Below are 25,043 nucleotides of genomic sequence, written 5' to 3'. Positions count from 1 at the left end.
TACTAAATATCTCTCATCAACTGTTATGAAGTTTAGAATCGATATTGATTTCCATATTAGTAATGTTTAATTTTCATACTACCCAACACTTTATGATTTAATGTTTACCCTAGTCATCATTTTATGGCATATAAATATTTAATATCTAATATTTAGATATTTATTATTTTAAATTATTTTAATATTTAAATTTTAAAATATTAAAATATTTAAAATATTTAATATTTAAAATTAAATTTTTTTTTAATTTTATTTTTAAACTTTACATAATTGTATTAGTTTTGCCAAATATCAAAATGAATCCGCCACAGGTATACATGTGTTCCCCATCCTGATATTAAAATATATTAAAAAGCATTTAAATATCTAAGATTTTGAATGCATTTGAAACAACAAATGAAAAAGGATCTTCAATATATGGGTTGGCCACAAAGGATGTTCAGGTTTTTCCAAAAATGTTACAGCAAAACCTGAATGAACCTTATGGCCAACTCAATATATAACAGAAAACTAAATTATCAAATTTATTAGCACTAGAGAATTTTCCTTATCCTAAATAATATTATTTATAGGAACTCAAACAACCATGAAGACTGGGGGAAAATGTATTCTTTGAAACTTTTTTTTTTTTTTTAAGCCTTTTATCTTAAGTACTATAATACTTAGAAGTTGCCCAAGAGAAGCTCATATTTATGGTGTTTTTCTTCCCTGACTTGGCAGAGGCAGGACTGAAACTAAGGCCCCTTGCTTCCCAGTTCAGTTCTCAGGCCACAACACAACAGTCTTCGTGTTATGAATTAGTTCTCTCTGAAAGTGTCTTGTCTCCAAAATAGACTCTTCCCAAGCACCGGGTGAAGCTTCTGAAGCCTTTCATAATTACTCACTCAGAAGCAAAGATTCCCCAGCACAGATGTAAGTCATAATATAAACACCCCTCAGCGTGGGTCTGTGCCAAAGGTCCAGACCCCGTGTGCCATGGGCAGTCTCCAAACCCAGAGCGGCTAACCTCAGAGACTTGAAAAACTGCCCCCCAGTGCCTCCCTTGCCCTTGTATTTTGGACTCAGTGAACAGAACTTCCGATCCCATCGGCCTCTTTTTCTCCCCCTTTCCACCTATCCCTCCATCCATCCAGTCATCCACCTGCAGCACACTGGATCCACTAAAGCCCTGGTTCTCGGTTCATGCTGTACCAGTGCTTTTGCCGTGTAACAGTCAAGCTTCTTCTCACTCTCTCTCTGGGTCCAGCCACGGGATTTGCTTTGGCCAATGGGATGTTAGTAGATGAGACATAAGCAGAGGCAAGAAAAATTACCTGAATGTTCTACTCTTCATTTGTGGCCTCTTCGATTGGCACAGGCTAGCTAGGTAGGATATAACAGGCATGTGAAGCAGAGCCAAGTCAAGCCAGTTGTCCCAGCCATGGCCACCCTAGATCATCCAGTAGCCAGCCAGTTCCCCCAGATGTGTGATTAGCTCCAACCAAGTTCAGTAGAGGTGCCTAGCTGACCACCCAGACATATGAGCAATAGTCATTGTCATAAGATGCCAGGGTTTTATGGTTATTTGTTACTCAGCATTATTTTGGCAACAAATAACTGATATAAGATCCAACAACATTTACCAGTGTCTTCTATGTCCTATACTGAATCCTGAATCACAGAAAAAATTCAGTCATGGTCCTCCCTCATAGGGATCCCAGCTTCTGAAATAGATACACAGAATATCTCTTTCTTCGTGTAGGACAATCTTGCCTCACCATCCCCCTGCAGAACTCCCAAGACCTAACTTCTATCCTCTAACAACAAGAAAATTTATATGGAGGCAGAATGAGGTAGTAGAGTATCAGTAAAGATTAGCTCCAGATGCAAATGAAATATTAAAAAACAATTCAGTCATATAAAAAGGCCAGGGATGGGCATTTCAGGGCTGGTATAGTGTTCAGTAAAGTTAGGCATCCAGGGTTCTGCTATCTGGATGTTCCCCCATGCTCAACACATGGCTTTCACCTCATCATCCAAGATAAGCTGCTCAAGCTCCAGCATCACTTCCACAGTACAACCAGTAAGGTGGAGGAAGAACAAAGAAATGTTTCCAGAAGATGTACAGGATCTGTTATTGGCCAGAACTTAGTTTCTTGACTACTTGACTACTCTACTGCAAAGAACACTAAAAAATAAATCTTTATTCCAGAAAGTTATATGCTCAGCCACAAACTGGAGGTTCTGTTAATAAGGGGAAAGCAGCAGATGGAAACTGGAAACCAATTGGTAGTTTCTGCTGCAAGTCCAAACAGGTTTTGGCTCAAACAGACCTAGTTTGATCCACGGTTCAGCCAGGAAGAGCTCAACTTATAAACTTGGGAAAATTCTTTCCTTCTTCAGGCCTTAGTGCTCCTGTCTATAGAATGAGGGCAAGGGAGAGAGTTGGTCTGCATGGCCTCTTAACCTCTTTCTGCCTCTTCCCTTTCCTGAATCACAGACTGAAGATTCTGAACAGCTTGGCCTTCCATCCTCAGGTTAGCCATCCATTTATAAATAGGTATATAAATATATTTAAATATATATTTATAAATATATCTATTTATAAACCTGGGTGACATTTCCTCTTGGGTCTGAAAGCACTTAGTGAACAAAAGGACAAATGCCAAATATAAACCCGTGTTGGATAAAGAGGGAGATTTACCTGAGCGCTCTCATTGCTGCTTTCCAAGTTACATAGAAGTGGCTTTCTCGGGAGCCTAGAAGCTTCTAAGTCTGACCTTAGCTATAACCCTCAGGCACCTAGTAGTGGTCAGAGAACAAAGATCAATTTATACCACTCAACTCCTGCCCCATATCCAGGGCAAGGAAGCTATACGATCCAAAAGGATTTGAGACAGGAGCAGTTAGATATTCAAAACCCAGCCAGGAAACATTTATGTGACACTGTTTAGAGCGGGAAGAGAGAACAAACATATTTTAATTTACCACCATCAAATGGTGATGGACAGGGAGGCCTGGCATGCTGCAATTCATGGGGTTGCAAAGAGTCAGACACGACTAAGTGACTGAACTGAACTGAACTGATATGCACTTTATAAAGAGACAGTAAACCTTTGCTCAGAGTCTAATTAAGGTCTTCTTCACATCTTTTAAAGCCTTACAATTCTGTGATGAAAGAAACTATCCACTTCCCTCTGGGTTAGGACAATATCATAAAGCTTTCAAATCTTACAGTAAAAGCCTCTTCCATCTGACAGGTGTAAGAACCTCTTCTTCCAAAATAAGCCTACTAATCTCCATATGCCTGGGGAGTTGGCAAACTGTGCTGAAATCAGTTATAAGGCTAACCGAAAAACCACCATGAAAAGGATAGAGTCTTAAGTTGATATTTTCCAATCTTTCTTTATAAGGAGCAACCTCTAATTTCTCTAGTTGAAGAGACACCTGATGGAGTTCAGGTGGTCAGGTGTTAGAAATGGAAGAGTTGCTGTATGTTACACACAGATGTATTGTCACTTCTAATGGTGCAACTTTGCCCAACAGTAGACCAGAGAAAATACTGGAAGAAGGTATGTGGATACACCAGTAGACTGTCCAAATCCGCTGATTTAGAAACCCTGAATCTCTCTTTCTCAACTCTTTTAATGTTCTTCTCCGTAAGACTTTGTTCTTTGTCTTGTAACATTCTTCTTTTCTATCCCCCTACTGCTTGACACTATACATTTTTTGACGTCTCCTCTGTTTCTTTCAAGCGTCAAGGCAACAATAAACATAGTTTCTTGTGTGCATGCATGCTGTCATGTCCAACTCTTTGTGACTCCATGAACTGTGGCCTTTCAGGCTCCTCTGTCCATTGGATTTCCCAGGCAAGAACACTGGAGTGGTTGCCAATTCCTCCTTCAGGGGATCTTCCTGACCTAGGGATCCAACCTATGTCTCCTGCAGCTTCTGCACTGGCAGATAGATTCTTTACCACTGAGCCACCGGCGAAGCCCCATATAGTTTCTTACTCAAATGCTATTAAAGTGTATTTATACACCATCCTCCATGTATAAATGGCACTCTGCTGGGATCTGTACTATAAAGAGACACAATAAACAACACTGATATTCAGAAATCGGGGGGTAGGGAAAAGGTGAGGTCTCAAGCTTGCCTTTATCATCCATTAAGTTACTCCATCACCTTCTGGATCAGGTGCTCTGTAAGCACACTGGTGCTTTGTGAGCACAAAAGCTCAAGAAGAGAGCACAGAGAGGTGGGTGGCCACATAAAGGCAGCCTGGTAAGACCTTGGGGAATGTACAGTGTCCTTCCAAAATACACCACACGGCGCGGTTCAACAAGCAATTTTATAGAAGCTCATTCTTTTTGCCTTGGGCAAGGTGGGAATTGTGGGTCCCATTTCAGAGATGAGCAAACGAGACTCAAAGAAGGTGAATGACTTGCCATGAGTGGAAAGGCAAAAAGCTGAATCCACATAAGGGTAAGTAATCTTTCAGACCATGGACTTAGCAAATGACTTGGTACAAAAGGAAAACACCCTTGAATGAATAGGGAAAGCCCACATTTTAACCCTGGATTAGACGCCACCCTATGCTGCCTATGGCTCCTTCTTTTCTAGCCACTGTTTCAAAAGAGGAAGAAGAACAAAATTCAGCACTAAGAGGGAGTTCTCGAGAACTGGCCTACACTGTAGCACTGTCCCGTGGGCTGCGCTCAGGTGGGAGGGACATGTGTAGGAGTATGCATCGCCTCTTTGGAAGCCAGTCCTTTTCAGTCACTGCCCAAGAAGCCCCAGAAGGAAGCCCTCGGGTTCTGCTCCACAGCAAATAGTGTCACTGTGAAGTTTCAGTGTAATAAAGAGATGATTCAGGCATTACTCAGAGAAACCGTAGCATTTCAAAGATGTTCTCCTGGACCACAGCATGTACAGTGATGCGAGCTTCATCTTCCTGCCACAGCCTTTGCATTTAGTGTCAGATCTGAGTAATAAGTGACATATTAAATGACTGGTGACAATGTTTACCCTTCCTCCATCCCCACCCCCACTGCACTCAGAAGTCAGCCAACATGACAAAATTTCAGTGCCAAAACCTTCACTGAGAACAGTGAAACTTTGAGTCTCTCCGTTTTCCCACAAGTCTCAAAGCGATACTGGAAATTTTTTTTCTTTGTCCCCAGTGTAATCGAAAAATATGTTTTTATTTAGAAGCAATACAAAAGTCAAGCCTATTTTTAGAATGTGAGATTACAGAGGAGGATTTTTCCAAAAGGTTCCGAAGTAACAATTATGTAAGAGCCACAAAAGGAGTTTATTTGTGACCATCACCTTGGGGCTTTGAAAGAAGTCTAGGGGTTGAGATTCCTGGAAATTGAGAAGCCCAAATATTTTGAAAGAATAAGCCCAATTTTGGGCTCAAATAGTACAGGCAAGAGATGAGTTTACATCTAAAATGATGCCCTTCTACAAGATGCTTAGAAAATAAACATAAATCCATTTCTTAATATTTATTATATAGGCCACAGACATCATGATGTACATCAAATCAGTATTTCCTAGACTCCATTTATTCACATATCATTGTTGGATCTGCCTATTATCTAGTATTTCGTTATATTTTTCTTTAAGCCATCTCATTATTTTACACTAAAACAAATGTACCATAAGAGGATAAGTCAACATAAAAAGTTGAATAAAAACATAATAATGGGCTGAGATTCTGGTATGATGCTGTCACCTGCAAAAACTCTGAGGGTGCCATTTTCTTTTTGTTATTAAAGGGAGATTGTCAACTTTCCGTAGGCATTACAGAGTGGGTAACATCTAGCTGAGACTCAAAATGGATCAAAGATCTACATGTAAGAGTTAAAACTATACAATTCTTAGAAGAAAATATGAGAGTAAATCCTTATGACCTTAGGTTAGGTAATTGATTAAATATGACATCAAAAACGTAAAATGAAGACATACAGATGGCTAACAAACACATGAAAAGATGCTCAACATCACTCATTATCAGAGAAATGCAAATCAAAACCACAATGAGGTACCATTTCACACCAGTCAGAATGGCTGCAATCCAAAAGTCTACAAGCAATAAATGCTGGAGAGGGTGTGGAGAAAAGGGAACCCTCTTATACTGCTGGTGGGAATGCAAACCAGTACAGCCACTATGGAGAACAGTGTGGAGATTCCTTAAAAAACTGGAAATAGAACTGCCTTATGACCCAGCAATCCCACTATTGGGCATACACACCGAGGAAACCAGAATTTAAAGAGACACATGCACCCCAATGTTCATTGCAGCACTGTTTATAATAGCCAGGACATGGAAGCAACCTAGATGTCCATCAGCAGATGAACGGATAAGAACGCTGTGGTACATATACACAATGGAGTATTACTCAGCCATTAAAAAGAATACATTTGAATGAGTTCTAATGAGGTAGATGAAACTGGAGCCTATTATACAGAGTGAAGTAAGCCAGAAAGAAAAACACCAATACAGTATACTAACACATATATATGGAATTTAGAAAGATGGTAATGATAACCCTGTATGTGAGACAGCAAAAGAGACACAGATGTATAGAACAGTCTTTTGGACTCTGTGGGAGAGGGAGAGGGTGGGATGATTTGGGAGAATGGCATTGAAACATGTATAATATCATATATGAAACGAATCGCCAGTCCAGGTTTGATGCATGATACAGGATGCTCAGGGCTGGTGCACTGGGATGACCCAGAGGGATGGTACAGGGGGGTGGGAGGGGGGTTCAGGATGGGGGATACGTGTATACCCGTGGCAGATTCATGTTGATGCATGGCAAGACCAATACAATATTGTAAAGTAATTAACCTCCAATTAAAATAAATAAATTTATATTTAAAAAAAACATAAGCAACAAAAGAAAAACTGGTTAAGTGAACTTTATCAAAATTTAAAATTTTGTGCTTCAAAGGACACCATCAAGAATGTGAAAAGACAATCAACAGAATGCAAGAAATATTTGCCAACCATATATCTGACAATGGTCTAATATCCAGGATATGTAAATAGCTCTTAAAATTCAACCATAAAAAGGTAATCCCATTTTTAAATGGGTAAAGGGGCTTAACAGACATATCTACAAACAAGATATACAAATGGCCAATACATACATGAAAAGATGTTCAATATGGTTAGTCATTAGGACACAAATCAAAACTATGAGGTACTATTTATACTCACTAAGATGGTTAAAATTAAAAAAAAAAAAAGACAATAACAAGTGTGTTGAGAATGTAAAGCAAATGAAATCTTCATACACTGCTGAGAGTAGCACCACTTTGGAAACAGTTTGGCTATTTCTAAAAGGTTAAAACTAATTTACTATATGACTCGACAAATTCACTTCCAGGTATATATACCCAAGAGAAAAGAAAACACATGTCCACAGAAAAAAATAACTTGCATATATTCGTGGCAATATTTTCCATAGAGCCAAAAATTGGAGACAACCAAAATGTCATCAATAGACAAGTAAACAAATGTGGTATATCCTTACAATGGAATATTATTTGACAACACAAAGAAATGAGGAACTGATACATGTCACAATCTGGACGAACCTTAAAAAGATAAATCACATTATATGATTCAATTTATATGAAATGTCCTGGATAGGTAAATCCATAGAGACAGAAAGCAGATTAGCAGTTGCCAGGGGCTGCAAAGTAGGAGGGATGGAGAGTGACAGCTCATGGGTATGGAGTTTCCTTTCGGGGTGATGCAAATATTGAAAATTAGACAATGTTGCCCAGTTCTGTGAACATAATGAAACTACTGACTTGTACATCATAGAAGAACAAATTTTGTTGCATATGAATTATATCTCAATAAGCTATCACTTTGAAAACTGAATTTTAAAAAATGATCCAATCAGAAAGTGGGTAAAGAACATGAAGACATTTCACCAAAGAGGATATGTGGGTGACTAACAAGCATGTGAAAAGATGTTCAACATTAGTAGCTATTAAGAAAATGAACATTAAAAGCACAATGAGATACCAGGTCACACCAATTAGAATGGCTAAAATTTAAAAAGTGGGGGGGTGGGGGGGGAAACCCTGGAGAAGAGGCGAGAAATATAAACTGACACAGTCTCTCTGGAAAATCATTTGGTCACCAGCAAAGCCCATTCACAATTCCCAAGAAATAAAAATAGAATCTGGGTAACAAAATAAAATCTAACCTTTTTTCCTTTTCTTTTGAGCTTCATGGAGCTTTACTTTCTCACAAGCTACCACTGACAGAGGCCTCCACGGGGCACTTTACAGCAGAATTCCTAGTGAGAAACCATGGCGGCACCTAACACTGCAGCTCGGGGCCGCGTGCAGAAGCACTGCACACGGCACTGCAATTCAAGATGGCGGCAATGAGCCGTGCGCAGAGGGGCTGTGCCTGGCGCCGCGATCTGGAGCCTGCGCAGTAAAGCTGTGCTGGACCCTCCCCAACAGATGAGCGATTCCCTACAAAGCAGCGAGTCCTAATGGCCTGAGGGGCAGCAGAGAGCATGGACTCCCGAGCGGGAGCTGGCACGTCTGCTGTTGTTGTTATTGCTGTTGTTGTTTATTTTTTGGCCACCATGGCATGCAGGATTTTAGTTCCCTGATCGGGATGGGACCTGCACCCCCTGAAGTGGAAGTGCAGGCATTCTTTGATCAAAGAATAAAACTTTCACAGACGTTCCTGGTGGCTCGGTGGCTAAAAACCCATGCTTCCACTGCAGGAAGCACCAGCACTCATTTGATCCCTGGTCAGGGAACTAAGATCCTACATGCCATGCCTGAGGTGTGGTGGCAAGGGGGACCTTTCCTTTGCTTCTGAACTCAAATCAGTCTCATTCTATTGGAGGCAGGAGGACCCTTGTTTGGGGACCAACTTGGGAAAGTTGGTAACAATTGGACACTTACTTGTAGAACTAAAAATGGATTTACCATACAATCCAGAAATTGTGCTCTTGGGCATTTACCCCACAGAAGTAAAAAAACTTACCTTCACCTGGAAACTAGTTTATGAATGTTGACAGTAGTTTCGCTTGTAATGGCCAAGAACTAGAAACCACTCAAATGTTTCTCAGTTGGTGACTGCTTAACAAACTGTGGCACATTCACACTGTGCATTATGAGTCAGCAATGAAAAGGAATAAACTATTGATACATGCTAAAACTTAGATGAATCTCAAGGAAATTATGCTGAGTGAAAAAAAAACTAACAAAGATACGTGCATACTCTGTGTTTCCATTTGTGAAAACTCATGAAATGACATAATTCTAGAAATGGGGCACAGATCAGTTGTTTCCAGGAGTTAGAGATGGTGGGGAGAGGGAGTATCGTGTCTATAAAGAAGCAGCACAAAGGAACTTGGTCGTGGTGGTAGTTATGTCTTGGTTGTGGCGGCAGTTACATGAAGCCGCATGTGGTAAAATTGCATGCAGCTGTATACATACATTGGAGAAGGCAATGGCACCCCACTCCAGTACTCTTGCCTGGAAAATCCCATGGGCGGAAGCCTGGTGGGCTGCTGTCTATGGGGTCGCACAGAGTCGGACACGACTGAAGTGACTTAGCCATAGCTGTATACATACATACACGTATGAGTATATACAAAACTGGTGAACATCAAATGAGCTTAGTGGATTGCACCAATGTTAATTTCCCAGTTTTGATATCATTAGTAATACTAGATGTTAACATTGGGAGAGTCTGAGTAAAGGATCCATGGAAACTCTGCTCTTTTCTTTGCAACTTCCTGTGAATTTGTAATTATTTCAAAATAAAGTTTTAAAACCTAAATTTATCCTTATCCAAAATATAGTCTTCCTGAATTCTCTAATTCCACATCCACAGCTGTGACACCATCAGCCCAGACTCAACCTTCACTCTCCATATCCAATAATAATAAGAACAGGCCACATTTATTGAATGCTTCTTCTCTACCAGGCACTACAGTTGGCCTTCCATATCCAAGGGTTTCACATCCACAGATTCAAGCAACCATAATAGAAAAAGAGAAGAAAAAAAAAAATCTGAAAAGTTCCAAAAAGCAAAACTTGAATTTGTCACTCTCTAGCAACTATTTACATGGCATTTACATTGTGTTGGGTATTACAAGTAATCTAGAAATGATTTAAAGTATACAGGAGGATGTGTTTAGATTATATGCAAATACTACACCATTTTTGGAGAAGGCAATGGCACCCCACTCCAGTACTCTTGCCTGGAAAATCCCATGGACGGAGGAGCCTGGAAGGCTACAGTCCACGGGGTCGCTAAGAGTCAGACACAACCGAGTGACTTCACTTTCACTTTTCACTTTCACGCATTGGAAAAGGAAATGGCAACCCACTCCAGTGTTCTTGCCTGGAGAATCCCAGGGACCGGGGAGCCTGGTGGGCTGCTGTCTATGGGGTCGCACAGAGTCGGACACGACTGACGCGACTTAGCAGTAGCAGCAGCACACCATTTTATATAAGGACTTCAGCATCCTCAGATTTGGTACCCTTGGGTGTCCTGGAGACAATCCTCCCTCAGATACAGAGGAACAACTATATACTTACAACATTCCATGAATGGTCTAAGGCAGTACTCACATGAACACTCTTATAATTCCCATTTTAAAGGTAAAAGAACTGAGGATGAGAGGGGTAAGTTACCATGGCAGGCTTCTCATGCAGGCAGCCCAACTCCAGAGGCCATACCCTCTGGAATCATCAGGTTCAAAATCCACTCATTCATCTTAGGCCATTGCCTTAGTTCAAGAGTTCATTATTCTCTACCTGGACCAGGAAGTAGTACAGGAGCCTGCTGATTAGACTCCTACCTCAGATCCAAGAGGAAAGAAGCAACCATACCATATATTCTTGAACGATAAACCATCCCAAACAGAAGACAATCTCCCAATTTCTCCGTGCAAAGATTTTTTTAAGTCTTTTGGGCAACTCGAATATATCAACATTTAGTGCTATGGGTGAAAAAACCAAGCATTTATTTAATGTCTTATGGAAAAACCCAAATGAAATTTTGCCCAATTCAATACAAGGATTCAATATAGGATGTTTATATACAATGGCATATAACATAAAATCTATTAACTTGGAAATACTGCTATTCTCATTCTCCCGTTTTCTGAAATGATTTCATTCAAATGCTTCTCACATATCTCTAACATTAGTATCCTTAAAATTTTCATAAAATTTTCATCTAACAGAGGTTTCCAGAGTATACTGTCTTCATTTCTAAGCTATTTTAAAAATAATCCTTTTGACCCCATCAATAATACTGTCCTTGAAAAGCTAAAAGATACATTTATACAAGCATCAACAAAAGTTAGGTTTTTAAAATTTGTTCTGTAAGTCAGTAGTTTCGATGCTGGCTGCAACTTTAAAGTCATACTATATTATAAATCTCAAGGTTGGTAAGAGGCTACATCTTAATTGTTCTCAACAGGAAAAGGAAATAATTATGTGAAGTGATAAATGTGTTAGCTAACATATCCTAGTAATCATATTGTGGTAGATAAATATATCAAACCAACACTGTTGTACATCTCAAACTTATACAAACTTATATGTCAATTATATCTCAATTTTTTAAAGGGTGGTGGGGAGAAATTATCTGGGGAGTTTTTAAAATTCCCATTGCCCAGAAATAGTGATTTTTTTGGCCTGTAAAGTGGGCACTGGGCGTGGCATTGTTCTTTTGGCCACTCTGCACAGCGGGTGAGATCTTAGTTCCTCGCTGGAGACTGAACCCGCAACCCCTGCAATGAAAGCTCAGTGTCTTAACTACCTGATCACCAGGGAATTCCCAAGCTTGACATTTTTAAAACTTCTGCAGCCTTTGCAAGAATCACCACTTACGTGTATAACAAACAATCTCCACAACGTAATTTAGTAGTTCTCAGTCTTGATTACATTTGAGAATCACCTGGAAAGCTTTTTAAAAATACTTATGCCAGGGTCCACCCGCTGCTCCATCCCTCCCCACCCCCAACCAGGATTCTAATTCCTCTGGAATTAAGCCCCAGGGTGTTTCTACATTTTAAAAATATCTCAGATGAATCTCACTTACAGCCAGAGTTGAGAACCGTCAACGTTACTATACTTAGGAGTATTTCTTTACAAATGAGGTTTAAAAGTCTGTTTCAGTTAGGGCACCTCCCACTCCCATAACAACGTCCAGCCACCCCTCCACCAGGACACCAAAAACTGGGCGGAATCTTTGCTCCTTTCTGTTCCTTTTGTTTCAGGTGGCTTCCAGAAGCATCAAAAGATAGCACTGATTGAGAACATTTCAACCTAATTTGGCTTCCCCAAATAGAACTTGGTTGTCCCAAATAAAAGAATTGAGAGTGCCCCCCAAAGGTGAGAGATTTCTCTCAGGACTCAAATATAAAATATGCCTTTTCCTAGAAGATAGATTGGGAAGAGAATGCCACTTTATTTTTGCACCTATCATTAACAACAACCATTTCTTGAATGTTTACTATACCTAGGCACCGTGTTAAATGTTTACCTGATCCCATTTAATCCTAAAACTATAATTTCCAATTAAATAATAATAATTATTGCCATTTTACAACCGAGATGCAAAGTACATTTGCCTGAGGTTACCACCCAGCTGGGTATGAAACAGAACCTGGACCCAGGTCTTCTGCATCCAGTGCTCTGCTGCCCCCTTCTGCCCAGCCATCCAGTGCTCTGCTGCCCCCTTCTGCCCAGCCATCCTCAAGAAGCTTTCACAAGAGGCAGCAAGACTTCCATCCCAAGTGCCCCAAAGGACAGCATGGCATTGTGGACGGAGGGAAGGGCCACTAGAGAGAGGATCAGCAGACACCCTTCGCCCTTCCTGCACTGACCATCAGCCCAAACTCCTCTGTCCCCAACATTCCCTGGTTCCCAGGCTCTGTGACATCACAGACAGCCCCATCTCTGCTCTGCCAGCTGCAGGTGAGTGAGGCTCAAGAGTTAGGTCTGAGAGCAGGAGGGGCATTTTTTTCTCTATTTAAAGGGACATCGTCTCCATCACGCCTTTTCACTTTGCTCCAGGAAGCAGAGGCCATCTCTCTTACCATGATCCCACTGCTTCTCTCTCTGGGTCCCAGCCTCCCCACCTGTGTTGAATGACCCCCCGCCACCCCCCACCAAGGGCTCCTCCAGCTCCAGAAGTCTTCCTCATCACACAGAAGTGTGACCTCATCAATCCTTCCTGTTCTGGTCAAAGTGCTCCAGGGTCACTGGAGACCTGAAGTTCACAGTCACAGCAGGGAAGGGCGGGAGTGGCGGGGTGGGTAACCTGAGGGCCCTTTTCTTTAGCTCCTGCTTCCATCTAGAGGAGGGCATTGGCAGTGCAAGAAACACCACACCCAGCCCACCAAGCCAAATCAAGCCCACATTTTCATCAGATTCAGCTTTTACAATTACTGAGCCTTTCCAATGTGCCAGACAGCTGTGCTAAGCACTTCCCATCACTATTTAATCCTCAAGACCACATTCAAGGGTAGATACTATTATCATTCCCAGCTTACAAACATGAAAACAGAGGTTCAGGAAAGTTAAATTCTTTTAAATTTCATAGCTAATAAGTAGTGAGTTCTTAGGAATTATACCCCCAAAAATGTGCTTGTAAGTGCTACACTGCCCTTCCTAAGATCCTCTCCATTTCTGAAGAGGGTTCAAAAGTTCAAAACTCTTAGTTACAAACACTTAGAGGAGAAAGTGGTTCTACCTGTCTCCTCAGTGAACTGCTGGGGAGTAAAAATATGAAAATCATCAGTGCTAGATTCAGATAAACCTATATTTGAAAATTTTTGCTGAGCTGCTACTACGGAGAGATCCTCAAGACACTGGGTATGTATAAGCTGCTTTAGCAGAAGAGATTTCCATTTTGTTCCATTCAATGTGTGGAACAAAATCTGACTTTAGTTACACAAGGGAGACCTACGCTTTGATGACAAAGTCTCTGAGCAAAACTAATGGCTGGTGTTTTAAGGGTCTGTGAAGGCGTTGAGTTTGTGGTATTTCAGAGGCAGGAGTGCCTAGGGATGGCAGACCATCGGCCATGAAGGTGTTAACTACGGTCTGTTCCTTTCAGGAGGATGGTCATTGAGGTAAAAGTTCATTAACAGATTGAAGGCTTTAAACAGGTCCTGGTGATTATCTGTTATCAAGGTTACAGAGCAATTGGTCTTCACTTAGAAGTGTAGGAACTCCCCCTTTGGGCCCTTCCTAAACCAAAATTGCCGGAGAAGGCAATGGCAACCCACTCCAGTACTCTTGCCTGGAAAATTCCACGGGCAGAGGAGCCTGGTAGGCTGCCGTCTATGGGGTCGCTAAGAGTCGGACATGACTGAGCGACTTCACTTTCACTTTTCACTTCATGCATTGGAGAAGGAAATGGCAACCCACTCCAGTGTTCTTGCCTGGAGAATCCCAGGGATGGGGGAGCCTGGTGAGCTGCCATCTATGGGGTCGCACAGAGTCGGACACGACTGAAGCGACTTAGCAGCAGCAGCAGCAAACCAAAATTGCAGGAGATACTCTTGGGGATTGTACAGATCTTCACCACTGTTACTGACTTTCCTTGAAGACGCAGTTCCAGTTTTCCACTTACAGGGATCTGGTGTTCAGTTTGAGCATCAACCAGCCTGATGTCTTCTTGTTTCTGTCCTTAAATTATCTGCAGAACCATATGTCGGGCCAGTTGCTGCATAGAAGTATTCAACTCTCTGGACAAGAGGCAATGGATGACTAAGACAATTCAAACCTGTGAGCTATGGATTTTCAATTGGTGGTTTGTGCCCTAGGGTGTGAGCAGAGAAGGCAATGGCAACCCACTCCAGTACTCTTGCCTGGAAAATCCCATGGCTGGAGGAGCCTGGTGGGCTGCATTCCATGGGGTCGCTAGGAGTTGGACACGACTGAGCGACTTCATTTTCACTTTCTACTTTCATGCGTTGGAGAAGGAAATGGCAACCCACTCCAGTGTTCTTGCCTGGAGAATCCCAGGGATGGGGGGGCCTGGTGGGCTGCCATCTATGGGGTCGCACAGAGTCGGACACGACTGAAGCGACTTAGCTGCAGCAGCAGGGTGTGAGCTGTTTTGTACTATGTCAGTAAACGTGAAGGAAAATGAGCACTTTGTGCTGTCCACCTCCTTTGGAGGGCTCACTGTCCTCAAAAGTCTAGGGTATTGATAACCCCATAAAGACGTTTTTTCCTTTCCAACACTGTGTAAGTCCACGGAGGTTACCGGGGAACTGGACACTTGGAAAGGTCCATGTAGTCATCAAAAAAAGAAAAACAGTCGCAGTTAGCATTGAAGACTCTGACGTTCCTACAAGAAATAAACCATGTCACCAGTCAAGCAGTATCATTGTCCACTTTCATCAACTTTATTTGCAAGTTTAGAGGAAGAACAGGCAGGTGTTGAGTGCTAAGGCTCCTTAGAATGGCATCACTAGACAAGTCTGGACATTTGACCTTTGGCCATAATGGAACATGAGTTCTTCTAATGGTCTTTCTGCTCAAAGTATATGCAAGTATCTTCATCCATAGAATCCATATTCCCTAAGAACAGAGGAAATTTTGGTCCTGTTTTTATTTCAGAAACCAACTGTTTTATCTAGGAGATCTTAAGTCATTTTGATTTCTAGTTAATATTTTAGGACTATTTGAAAATAACTTGGAGATCTACGTTGACATTTCTCATTCCAATTTATTGTCTCGAAGTCCACATTTCAGGTCTAAGTCCTTTGCAAGAAGAAAAGTTTCGCTTAAGCTGTCGGTTTACCCCAGAATGTCCTGAAGTTTATTCAGTCTCCTATTGATTCATCTTGGTTTTGTTTGCAATTCTGAATCTTTGTCCAAACTACCTTTCCCTTAAGAGAAAAGTTTTTATTCTTTTTTTAATAGCTTCTGAAATAATTTTATGTGGCATATTTTCTGTTTCTACACTTCTCAAGCCCTTGACTCTTTTAGGAATTATGCATGTGTGCTAAGTTGTTTCAGTTGTGTCCAATTCTTTGTGACTTCATGAACTGTAGCCCACCAGGCTACGCTGTCCATGGGAGTCTCCAGGCAAGAATACTGGAGTGGGTAGCCATTTCTTTCTTCAGGGGACTTTCCCAACCCAGCAGTCGAACCTGCATTTCTTATGTCTCCTGCGTTGGCAGGCGAGTTTTCTACCATTAGTGCCACCTGGGTGGAGAAGGCAATGGCACCCCACTCCAGTGCCCCACCAGGCTCCTCCGTCTATGGGGTTTCCCAGTCAAGAGTACTGGAGAGGGTCGCCAGTGCCTTCTCCGTCCCCCATGTTGAAGGTTAACAATTAAGTGAACTAATTGATACAAGTGTGATAATTCAGGGCAATAGTAACTGAATAACAGAACCCTGAACTGGACTGCAACTTTCTGTTCTGAAATTTGGCATGATTCTAAATATTTCTCCTCAACTCAGCTCTCATCAGATTTTAAATTCAACCTCTATGGACCCACCTTCTTGTACAGGAGTTTTAGAGGAATATTGTGCAATGTTGACTGTTCATTTCTATAGAAATGCCCCATAAAGAAAGTTTATGTAGGCAGTTAGGGAAAGGAACAAGAGAAGTTTAAGTGGGTGATAAAGATAAACCTGGGCTCTCCTGGTGGCTCAGACAGTAAAGAATCTGCCCAAACTGCAGAAGACCTGGGTTCAATCCCTGGGTCAGGAAGATCCCCTGGAGGAAGGCATGGCAACCCACTCGTCTTCTTACCTGGAGAATTCCATGGACAGAGGAGCCTGGCGGGCAACAGTCCATGGGGTTGCAAAGAGTCGGACACCACTCTTTGTGCACTATTAACATGTGCACAAAGATAATGCTTTGTGGAGGAAGAGTGAGAGATGAAATGAAGTAAGTTTCAGGTTTGAGAAGGAGTAAGATTTTTTTTCTTCTTTCTGGGGTCAGAGTATATCAATCAAAGAAGCCTTCTATTAAGTATCTGAGTTTTTGTCTTCTCTCTTTTCTACTGTGCCTCTTGAATCTATTATTTTTGACACTGAAAGTTTGCCATAATGGACATTGTCATTTTAAGTCATCTAGCAAAATTTTTGTCATTAAGATAAACACATCAGAGTACATTGAATGAGACTATATATACAAAGCAAGAGTTTTTCTGGAAAGAGGCAGCAATTTCATATAGATGAGACCATGAGAAACAGGAAAGAATACACTGTGCTCTGCTTAGTCGCTCAGTCATGTCTGACTCTCTGCAACCCCATAGACTGTGGCCGGCCAGGCTCCTCTGTCCGTGGGGATTTTCAAGGCAAGAATACTAGAGTCTGTTGCCATGCCCTCCTCCAGGGGATCTTCCTAACCCAGGGATTGAACCCAGGTCTCTCCAATTGCAAGAAAATTCTTTACCATCTAAGCCACCAGGGAAGCCCAAGAACACTGAAGTGGGTATCCTATCCCTTCTCCAGGGGATCTTCCCAACCCAGAAATCAAACCAGGGTCTCCTGCATTGCAGGCAGATTCTTTTATCAGCTGAGCTACCAGCGAAGCCCAAAAGAATACACTACAGTTAGTCAAAAGTTTATACTTTGCATGGCATCTTGAATTTCTTGGCCAAGGAGAACCTTAAAGAGTTCATATGATCTATGCCCTGGAAATCACTAATTCCAGAATACAGGCTGAGAAAAGTGACCATTCATAGTTGCTTTAACCTCTGAGCCACCAGGGAAGCCCCTTTAACAAGATAGACATGTGCTTATGAAGGTTTGGAGACACCCAAGGCAAAACTTTAGCAATTCCCTTCCTACAAACTGACCACCAGTCTAACAGACCTCCAACCATTAGATCCCAGGGCTGCCTGGTGGGGTAGTGGGGGGTGGCAGGGGGAGGGGGTGGCTGGCTAGACTTAAAGCCTCCATTCCCTCCTATGAAGCACTGCCTTCTACACTCACATACATGAGGTAATCTAGAACAGAGAAAAACCCCATGAAGCAAGAGTTTATATAAGTAGATGAAGAGAACTGAAACTACAGCAAGCAGAAGAATCTGTATTAATGGCAAGCGTATTTGCTAAATGATGCATCTCCAAAACAAAAGATCTGATTGCCTCATATTAACATCCATTTGTTTATATATCCTAAGAAAATAAAACAAATTCATTAAAGAGTCAGTGAAATATGTCACAGCTCAAATTTATGACAGAAAACTCGCTTGGCAGCAGATCCAAAGGACTATCAGAGATTGAGGCTGCTGCTGCTGCTAAGTCGCTTCAGTTGTGTCCGACTCTGTGCGACCCCATAGACAGCAGCCCACCAGGCTCCGCCATCCCTGGGATTCTCCAGGCAAGAACACTGGAGTCTAGATGGGCCCAGAAAGTACCCTTCTTGGTCCAAGGATCCCACATAGTGGAGACATCTGTATGTGTTTAGTCTGTTGAGGGTATCTAGCCACAATATATAAAGGATGCTATCAACATATTGAATAGCTTATGTGAAGGAAGTTCAAGATTTTTGTCTTCATTATTAAGAAGTCAGTTGTGGCTCAGCTGGTAGAGAATCCACCTGCAATACAGGAGACCTGGATTTGATTCCTGGATTAGGAAGATCCCCTGGAGAAGGGAAAGGCTACCCACTCCAGTATTCTGGCCTGGAGAATTCCTTGGACTGTATAGTCCATGGGGTCGCAAAGAGTCACACACAACTGAGCAACTTTCACTTTCACTTTACTAATAGAAAGCTATTGCCATAATTCAGGGTGGCTTGTTTGGTATCACAGTGGAGAAAGTGAGACAGAAATGCCTACGAACGAAACAACTCATCTACTGAACTGAGGATTGTGAGGGACATCTAACCAATACCATGAGAAGAATTTTCTACAAGGGGGTTTTACCACTGAAAGGGAAAGGAGAACAGGAAGCATCCAGAAACCTGGAAAAGTTGGTACACAATGAAAAAACTCTGGGATGAAAACAAGGCCTTTTTCTGGACTGTCCAAACTAGGAAGATGCTTGAAGTGATCATGCAACCTAACTTCCTCTTATTACTGGTGAGGAGCCTGAGACAAAGAGAGAAGCAGGGACTTACTCAAAGCCACACAGCAAGTTGGTAAGAGTGTGCTTCATCACCACATTCTCCTGCGACCCGGACCAGCAGAATTATTTTGTAGCCAATGAGCTACATGAAGGGAATGACCATTGACTAGGCACTTTGAGTACCTGGCACCACAGAGGTCACTTTGTGTATGTTTAAACCTTGCCAGTTGCAAAGCAGGCACTGTGATTCCCATTTCCCACAGGATAAAAGTGAGGCTCGAGAAAGTTAAGGAACCCACACCTAGAAACAGAATAGAATATAGGTCTGCAAACACGTTTCTGTGCATCTCTGCATGGCCCAGCATTTTGCTGCAGTGAGGTCCGACCTGGAGCATGAGCACTTTTCACCCTCAGTCTTTTGTTTATTTAGGAAACAGCCCTGCCCAAGGAACTGGGCTCAAAGATCAGCTGATTCAATAAGGCAGCCCTGCAAGCAATGCTAAAAGAATAGAGGCTTCAACTCCTTTCCATGGGTAAGAAAATTTTGTATAAAACAGGGGAAATGACTTGAAGAGAACCACTATGCTCCCCACTGTAGCTCCATGGAGGAGCTACAAAAGATTTGGGAAAGGAGAAGACTATTATACCTTGGGGGAGGCTGAGCCTATATGACCCCCCCCCACCCCCCGGTCCCTGCCATCACAGGGAATTTCCAACGGGGCATCTGGAATTCAGGCCCTGGATCCCAAGGGCCCCCATTCCTTTTTCTTCATATTAGCAGCTCACCAAAACCTGGCCTCGAAGATCTTCTCTTCATGCTGCAAATGCTGTGAGAAACCCGATGCTGCAGATGACTCCAAGATCCCCAATCAAACCCAAGAGCTTCAGCTGTCGAAGCATGGTAGGTACCAGGCAAGAATGCCCTGCCCAGCCTCGGGAGACCTCATATTGCTCATCCCCCTCCTGCTGAGATGCCCTCAGATTTCCTTCAGCTTTTGAGTGAATAATGTCAACCTAAAATGAGGTGAAGACTGACCGGCTAAGTAACGAAACTGATAAACAATAGAGCTTAAAATCTTGATACTTACAGTGGGATACTTGGACTAGCAACATCAGCATTCCGGGGAGTTTGTTAGAACTGAACTTTCAGACCCTACTCCAGACCTGCCAAGTCAGAACCATTATTTTAATATGACCTCAGGGAAACCTGAATGTATATCATAGTTTGAGAATCACTTGTCTAAAGACGATAAAGATAGTGCTTAAGAACCCTGCCTTAGGTATACCTATGACTGATTCATGTTGATGTTTGGCAGAAACCAACAGAATATTGTAAAGCAATTATCCTTCAATTAAAAATAAATAAATTTAATTTTTTATAAAGATTTTTTATAATTTTTTATAAACAAATCCACAGAAAGAGCCCTGCCTTTGGGTCTGAGGCTAAATTCAATCAGCTCTGCTACAGAACTGGACAAGTCAATTACCCTCTCACTCCAAGCTTGTGTCCTTACCTGTAAAACAGGGATACTTATACTGTATTATTGCTTTTCAGAATCACTGGGAGGGTTAAAAGAGGGAATGTATAGAGGCAAAAAGCACAGGGCTTGCACAGAGTAGGAATTCAACAAAAGTCAACAAATGAAGACTATAGTATAAGGTATTGGTCAGGAGAAGATAGGCTCTGCTGCTGCAACAAACACGCCTTTAAATCTCAATGGTTTACAAAACAAAAGTGTATTTCTTGCTCATGCAAAGTCTGTTACATATTATTTTTCACCTTTAGCCAAGGCATATGGAACACATGGTTTCCAAGACTATCAGGTATAAGAGGGAAGAGAGAGAGAAGGCATCCTGGCCTTCAGTTTGTAATTATATCCTTCTTAATGATCCAGGACAAAAGATCATAGTGGAGAAGACTGGGGGTCAAAATCAGCAATTTCAGACCAAAAAAAATATGCATTATTGTCAAGGTCAGGCAAAGCTAGGACTAACACACAGCTGAGCGGTGAGCGGCGGCACGGTCCTACCGGGAGACGTGGCAGTTCAATGGCAGGAAAAAACTCATGGCATATTTTGCCAGAAATCCATACCTAGGAGCCTTTAAAACATTTCCCCTGGGAATATGGGATTGGCCAAAAAGTTCATTCAGGGTTTTCCATGTATTTTATTCCATTGGATTTTGACCAACCAAATAATTTCATGATAAAAAACAAGAATCTTAAAAGTGTCAGCTCCTTTTTCCAAGATGATAGTAAGTACTGAGCCCCTATTAGATGCAAGGCACTGTCTAGGCACAGGGACCCAGCTGTGACCAGGTAAGTCCCTTACCGTTTCAGAACTTAAACACTAGAAAAGTGGTCTTATTTAACTCCCATAATAACTCTAAGAAGTGTATCTGATTGTCCAGAATGAATGTATTATTTTGCAGTTCTGAAAACAGAGGCAGAGAGAGGTGAAGCAATTTGTTCAAGGTAGGCAGCTAGAAAAGAACAGAGCTGTTTATTAAAGAACACTGCTTAGTCTGTTGACAAGACTGTTACACAAGAATCTAGGAGTATATAAACAAAGTCTTATATACAATGTTCATCACAGCGGTGTTTATGGTAGAGAAATTTGAAAATAGTCTAAACACCCAAAAATAGAATATTGGTTAAATAAATCCTGAATTATCCATAGAATATTATGCAACCATTTTTTTTAAAGCTTAGTGACATAAGAAAACAGCTTATGATACGTAGAAAGTAAAAGCATGCATAACATATAGGATGTGATGGACTATGTAAAAATTGTTGTTGCTCAGTCATTAAGTTGTGTCCGACTCTGCCACCCCATGAACTGCAGCACACCAGGCTTCCCTGTCCTTCACCATCTCCCAGATTTTGCTCAAACTCATGTCCACGCAGTTGGTGATGCCATCCAACCATCTCATCCTCTGTTGCCTCCTTCTCCTCTTGCCCTCAAGCTTTCCTAGCATCAGGGTCTTCTCCAATGAGTCAGCTCTTTGCATCAGGTAGCCAAAGTACTGGAGCTTCAGCTTCAGCATCAGTCCTTCCAATGAATATTCAGGGCTTATTTCCTTTAGAATTGACTGGTTTGATCACCTGCTGTCCAAGGGACTGTCAAGAGTCTTCTCCAGCACCACAGTTCAAAAGCATCAGTTCTTCAGTGCTCAGCCTTCTTTATGGTCCAACTCTGTAAAAACATCCATAGGCAAACCCTGGAACTGTGATCATATCTGAGGGGAGTGGTGTTTGGGGCATTTTTTTCCTACTTCATATTCTTCAATATTTCCTAAGCTTTTGTATAATGTGTATGAATTATACTTATAAATGGGGAAAAGTAAACTTTATACTTGTAAAGAAATACATATTTTGAATCCAGTACCTGCTTATGAGGGGGGAGAACTTAGAAGACTAGTGATGCTGATTCAGGTACACCTCATTCCATAACCATCGCCGCCGGTCCATGTGCGCGCTCCAGAGTTGGCAAAACACTTTGGCCTCTGTGACCTCCTCTGAGCACCCCACATGACCACGTGGAATTACCATTGCCAGGTGTGCAGAAGGATGAGCTCAACAGACAAAGCCTCAAGCACAGTGATGCAGCACCCTGCATGAGTCTGGGGAAAGCCACGCTCCCCTCAGAAAAGACAACTTCTTGTTTCAGCAGCAGTGAGTATAGTGAATTCAAAACTGGGGCCCTGATGCTGACCGGGAACCTCTGGGGTAGGGAGCCTTGTCCTCATGTCCAAACCCGAGTTTGATACTGAGCTCAGTGGGATGACAGGAGCGGCGGGACTCCTCCCTTTAGGATGCTGCAGTCACATTCTAGAACACACCAGACAGAGCCCAGGGAAAGACCTGCTTGTATGATCCTCGGAGCTGGGAATTACATGAGGAGCAGGAGCCCTGAGAGGAAAGAATACATGTCCATACTCTCCTTCTAAGTCCCCGTGGCATTGTCTTACATGTGTATAGTATGTAAGTATTCGCTTAATGTCTGCTTCAGCCTCCGGATGATAAGTTCCAGGAGGGCAGGGCCTACATGAGTGTCATTCCTCCAAACTCAAACAGATACATGGCAGATAAACACGCCAAAAAATGCCTGTGCATCGAGAGTCTCCAGGTGGAGGAGGATGCCTCTGAGTCCTGGACTGTAGCCATATCCAGGAAGAAGAAATGTGGCTCCCTTGATGGGCACCGACGCTGTGCCCGGGTGACCTCACATAGCTCACAACCACCCCATCAGGCTGGCTGTTGAGAGGTAAAGGTCCTCCAGCCCAGTCACTTCAGAGGGATTCGCAACAGGGACTTCCCTGGCAGTCTAGTGGTTAAGACTCCGCACTTCCAATGCAGGGGGCACAGGTTTGATCCCTGGTCAGGAAACTAAGATCCCACATGCCACGCACATATCACAGGGCACAGTCAAAACAACAACGAAAAGGCTACCAACCCCTTCTCGGAGTAATGTATTTATATGCATTTAATAAAATACATAGAATTATAAAGGACATCAATTACATATCATATATATGTAAGATAAATAAGATTCCACATTTGAAACAAACAAAATTCTCATAACAGCTAAACCCTCCTTGCAACCAAAATCTCAAAGTCCAATTTCTATAAAAAATCCGAGGTCCTGCTGTACTTGAATTGGGCATGAGTGTTTGGGTGCCCCACTAGTTCCCCTCCCCTCACAGGGCTCCATGGTGCATAGTTTAAAAACCCATCTCTGATTGTATAGAGGAGGCTTCAGTCCCTAGTGGGAAGGGGCTTTCCCAAAGCTCAGCAGCTGCTGCTGCTGCTAAGTCGCTTCAGTCGTGCTCGACTCTGTGCAACCCCATAGACGGCAGCCCACCAGGTTCCGCCGTCCCTGGGCTTCTCCAGGTAAGAACACTGGAGTGCGTAAGCTCAGCAGAGAGAGGTGGTAATGTCAGAACCAGGCTGGGCCCAGTTCTTCTATTTTCTAGGCTACTGCATTTCACAAGACAAACTGCTGTCACTTAATGCTCCAATAAGAGTACCAACACGTCCCAGACCGGGAGTGGAGGGGGGGGGGGGGGAGGCGGGGGGGGGCACATGACTTACAGGCTATTCCAGAATCTGATACCGAACAGGGATGGAGGTGACCAGAACAGTCCATCCAGGCCCAAAGCAGAGTCTTCGCTCAGTGTTCTTTCCTTTCTCCTTTCAGATGTAAATTCACAAGTTTCCAAAAGAGGGTTTCACAAGAGAAGGCTCAGCCGCTACTCCCAGGATCACTGGCCGTACCAACCATGCCTCATCGGGAGGCCCTGATCATTCTAGACGGCAACCCCCTTGCAGGTCTTGGAGCCTGCGCAGCTGCGGAGAGTTTCCAGGAGAAAGAGGGCGGTGCACCGGGGCCATGAAGACTGATTCGGAAACTCCCTTCCAGGAGGAGAAGACGTCTGAGCCAACGCTGTGCTGCCAACAAGAGTCACTTCAGACCCCAAAAAGCCACTTGGGAGGAGCTGCCTCCAATTAAAGTCTTTGGTGACGTCACAGGACTTTGTACCTCCTCTTTCCCCTCCCCCTTACTGGTACATCCAGTTTATAGAGGAGTTCATCCATGTTTGTTACATGTTGTGGGCCTTTATTTCTTACATCTAGATCCTTGTTCCGTTTCACATTTATCATTATATATATTAGGTATGGATCCATATCTTTTTGGACATTTATTTGAAAGACCATCTTTGGCCCAATCATTTGCAATGACTCCTTTATCCTCGTGTACAAAAATTTCATATGTATTTTGGTTTCTTTCTGAAATTTCTATTTTATTCCACTGTAAGTCGGTCTGGTACTACCTTGTCTTATTCCTCCATTTTTTAAAATTTATTTTTTAGTTGAAGGATAATTGCTTTACAGAATTTTTTCTGTCAAACCTCAACATGAATCAGCCAAAGGTATACATATATCCCCTCCCTTTTGAACCTCCCTCCCATCTCCCTCCCCACATTCCTCCATTTTT

General features: G+C 42.4%; 2 protein-coding genes across 4 annotated transcripts in view; one reads left to right on the top strand and one right to left on the bottom strand.

The window, feature by feature from the left end:
* Window positions 1-25,043, bottom strand: part of TMEM268 (transmembrane protein 268) — an 82,963-nt gene that overhangs the window by 18,924 nt on the left and 38,996 nt on the right. Inside the window, exon 11 of one of the 2 annotated variants that reach the window (XM_025279204.3) lies at window positions 22,225-22,241. The exons of the other annotated variant lie outside the window; for it this stretch is intronic. The gene's annotated coding sequence lies outside the window, so the exon portion shown is untranslated. Of the gene's footprint in view, window positions 1-22,224; window positions 22,242-25,043 lie in introns of those variants that run through there. 2 annotated transcript variants of the gene reach the window in all.
* On the top strand, window positions 14,706-24,574 carry TEX48 (testis expressed 48). Of its 2 annotated transcripts, none has more exons than XM_025279210.3 (5): window positions 14,706-14,793; window positions 19,477-19,579; window positions 19,828-19,947; window positions 22,604-22,720; window positions 24,246-24,574. In XM_025279210.3, exons 2-5 carry the CDS (start codon window positions 19,576-19,578, stop codon window positions 24,347-24,349), a joined length of 345 nt encoding a protein of 114 aa, XP_025134995.1. In that variant the 5' UTR covers window positions 14,706-14,793; window positions 19,477-19,575; the 3' UTR covers window positions 24,350-24,574. The 2 variants fall into 2 exon arrangements, with proteins under 2 accessions (XP_025134995.1, XP_025134993.1); XM_025279208.3 differs by having other exon boundaries at window positions 19,825-19,947.

The sequence above is a fragment of the Bubalus bubalis genome, chromosome 3 (genome assembly GCF_019923935.1).
Source record: "Bubalus bubalis isolate 160015118507 breed Murrah chromosome 3, NDDB_SH_1, whole genome shotgun sequence".
In the NCBI taxonomy this organism is placed as follows: Eukaryota; Metazoa; Chordata; class Mammalia; order Artiodactyla; family Bovidae; genus Bubalus; species Bubalus bubalis.
Note: the sequence above shows the minus strand (reverse complement) of the source record. Positions and strands in the feature narration are given on the sequence as shown.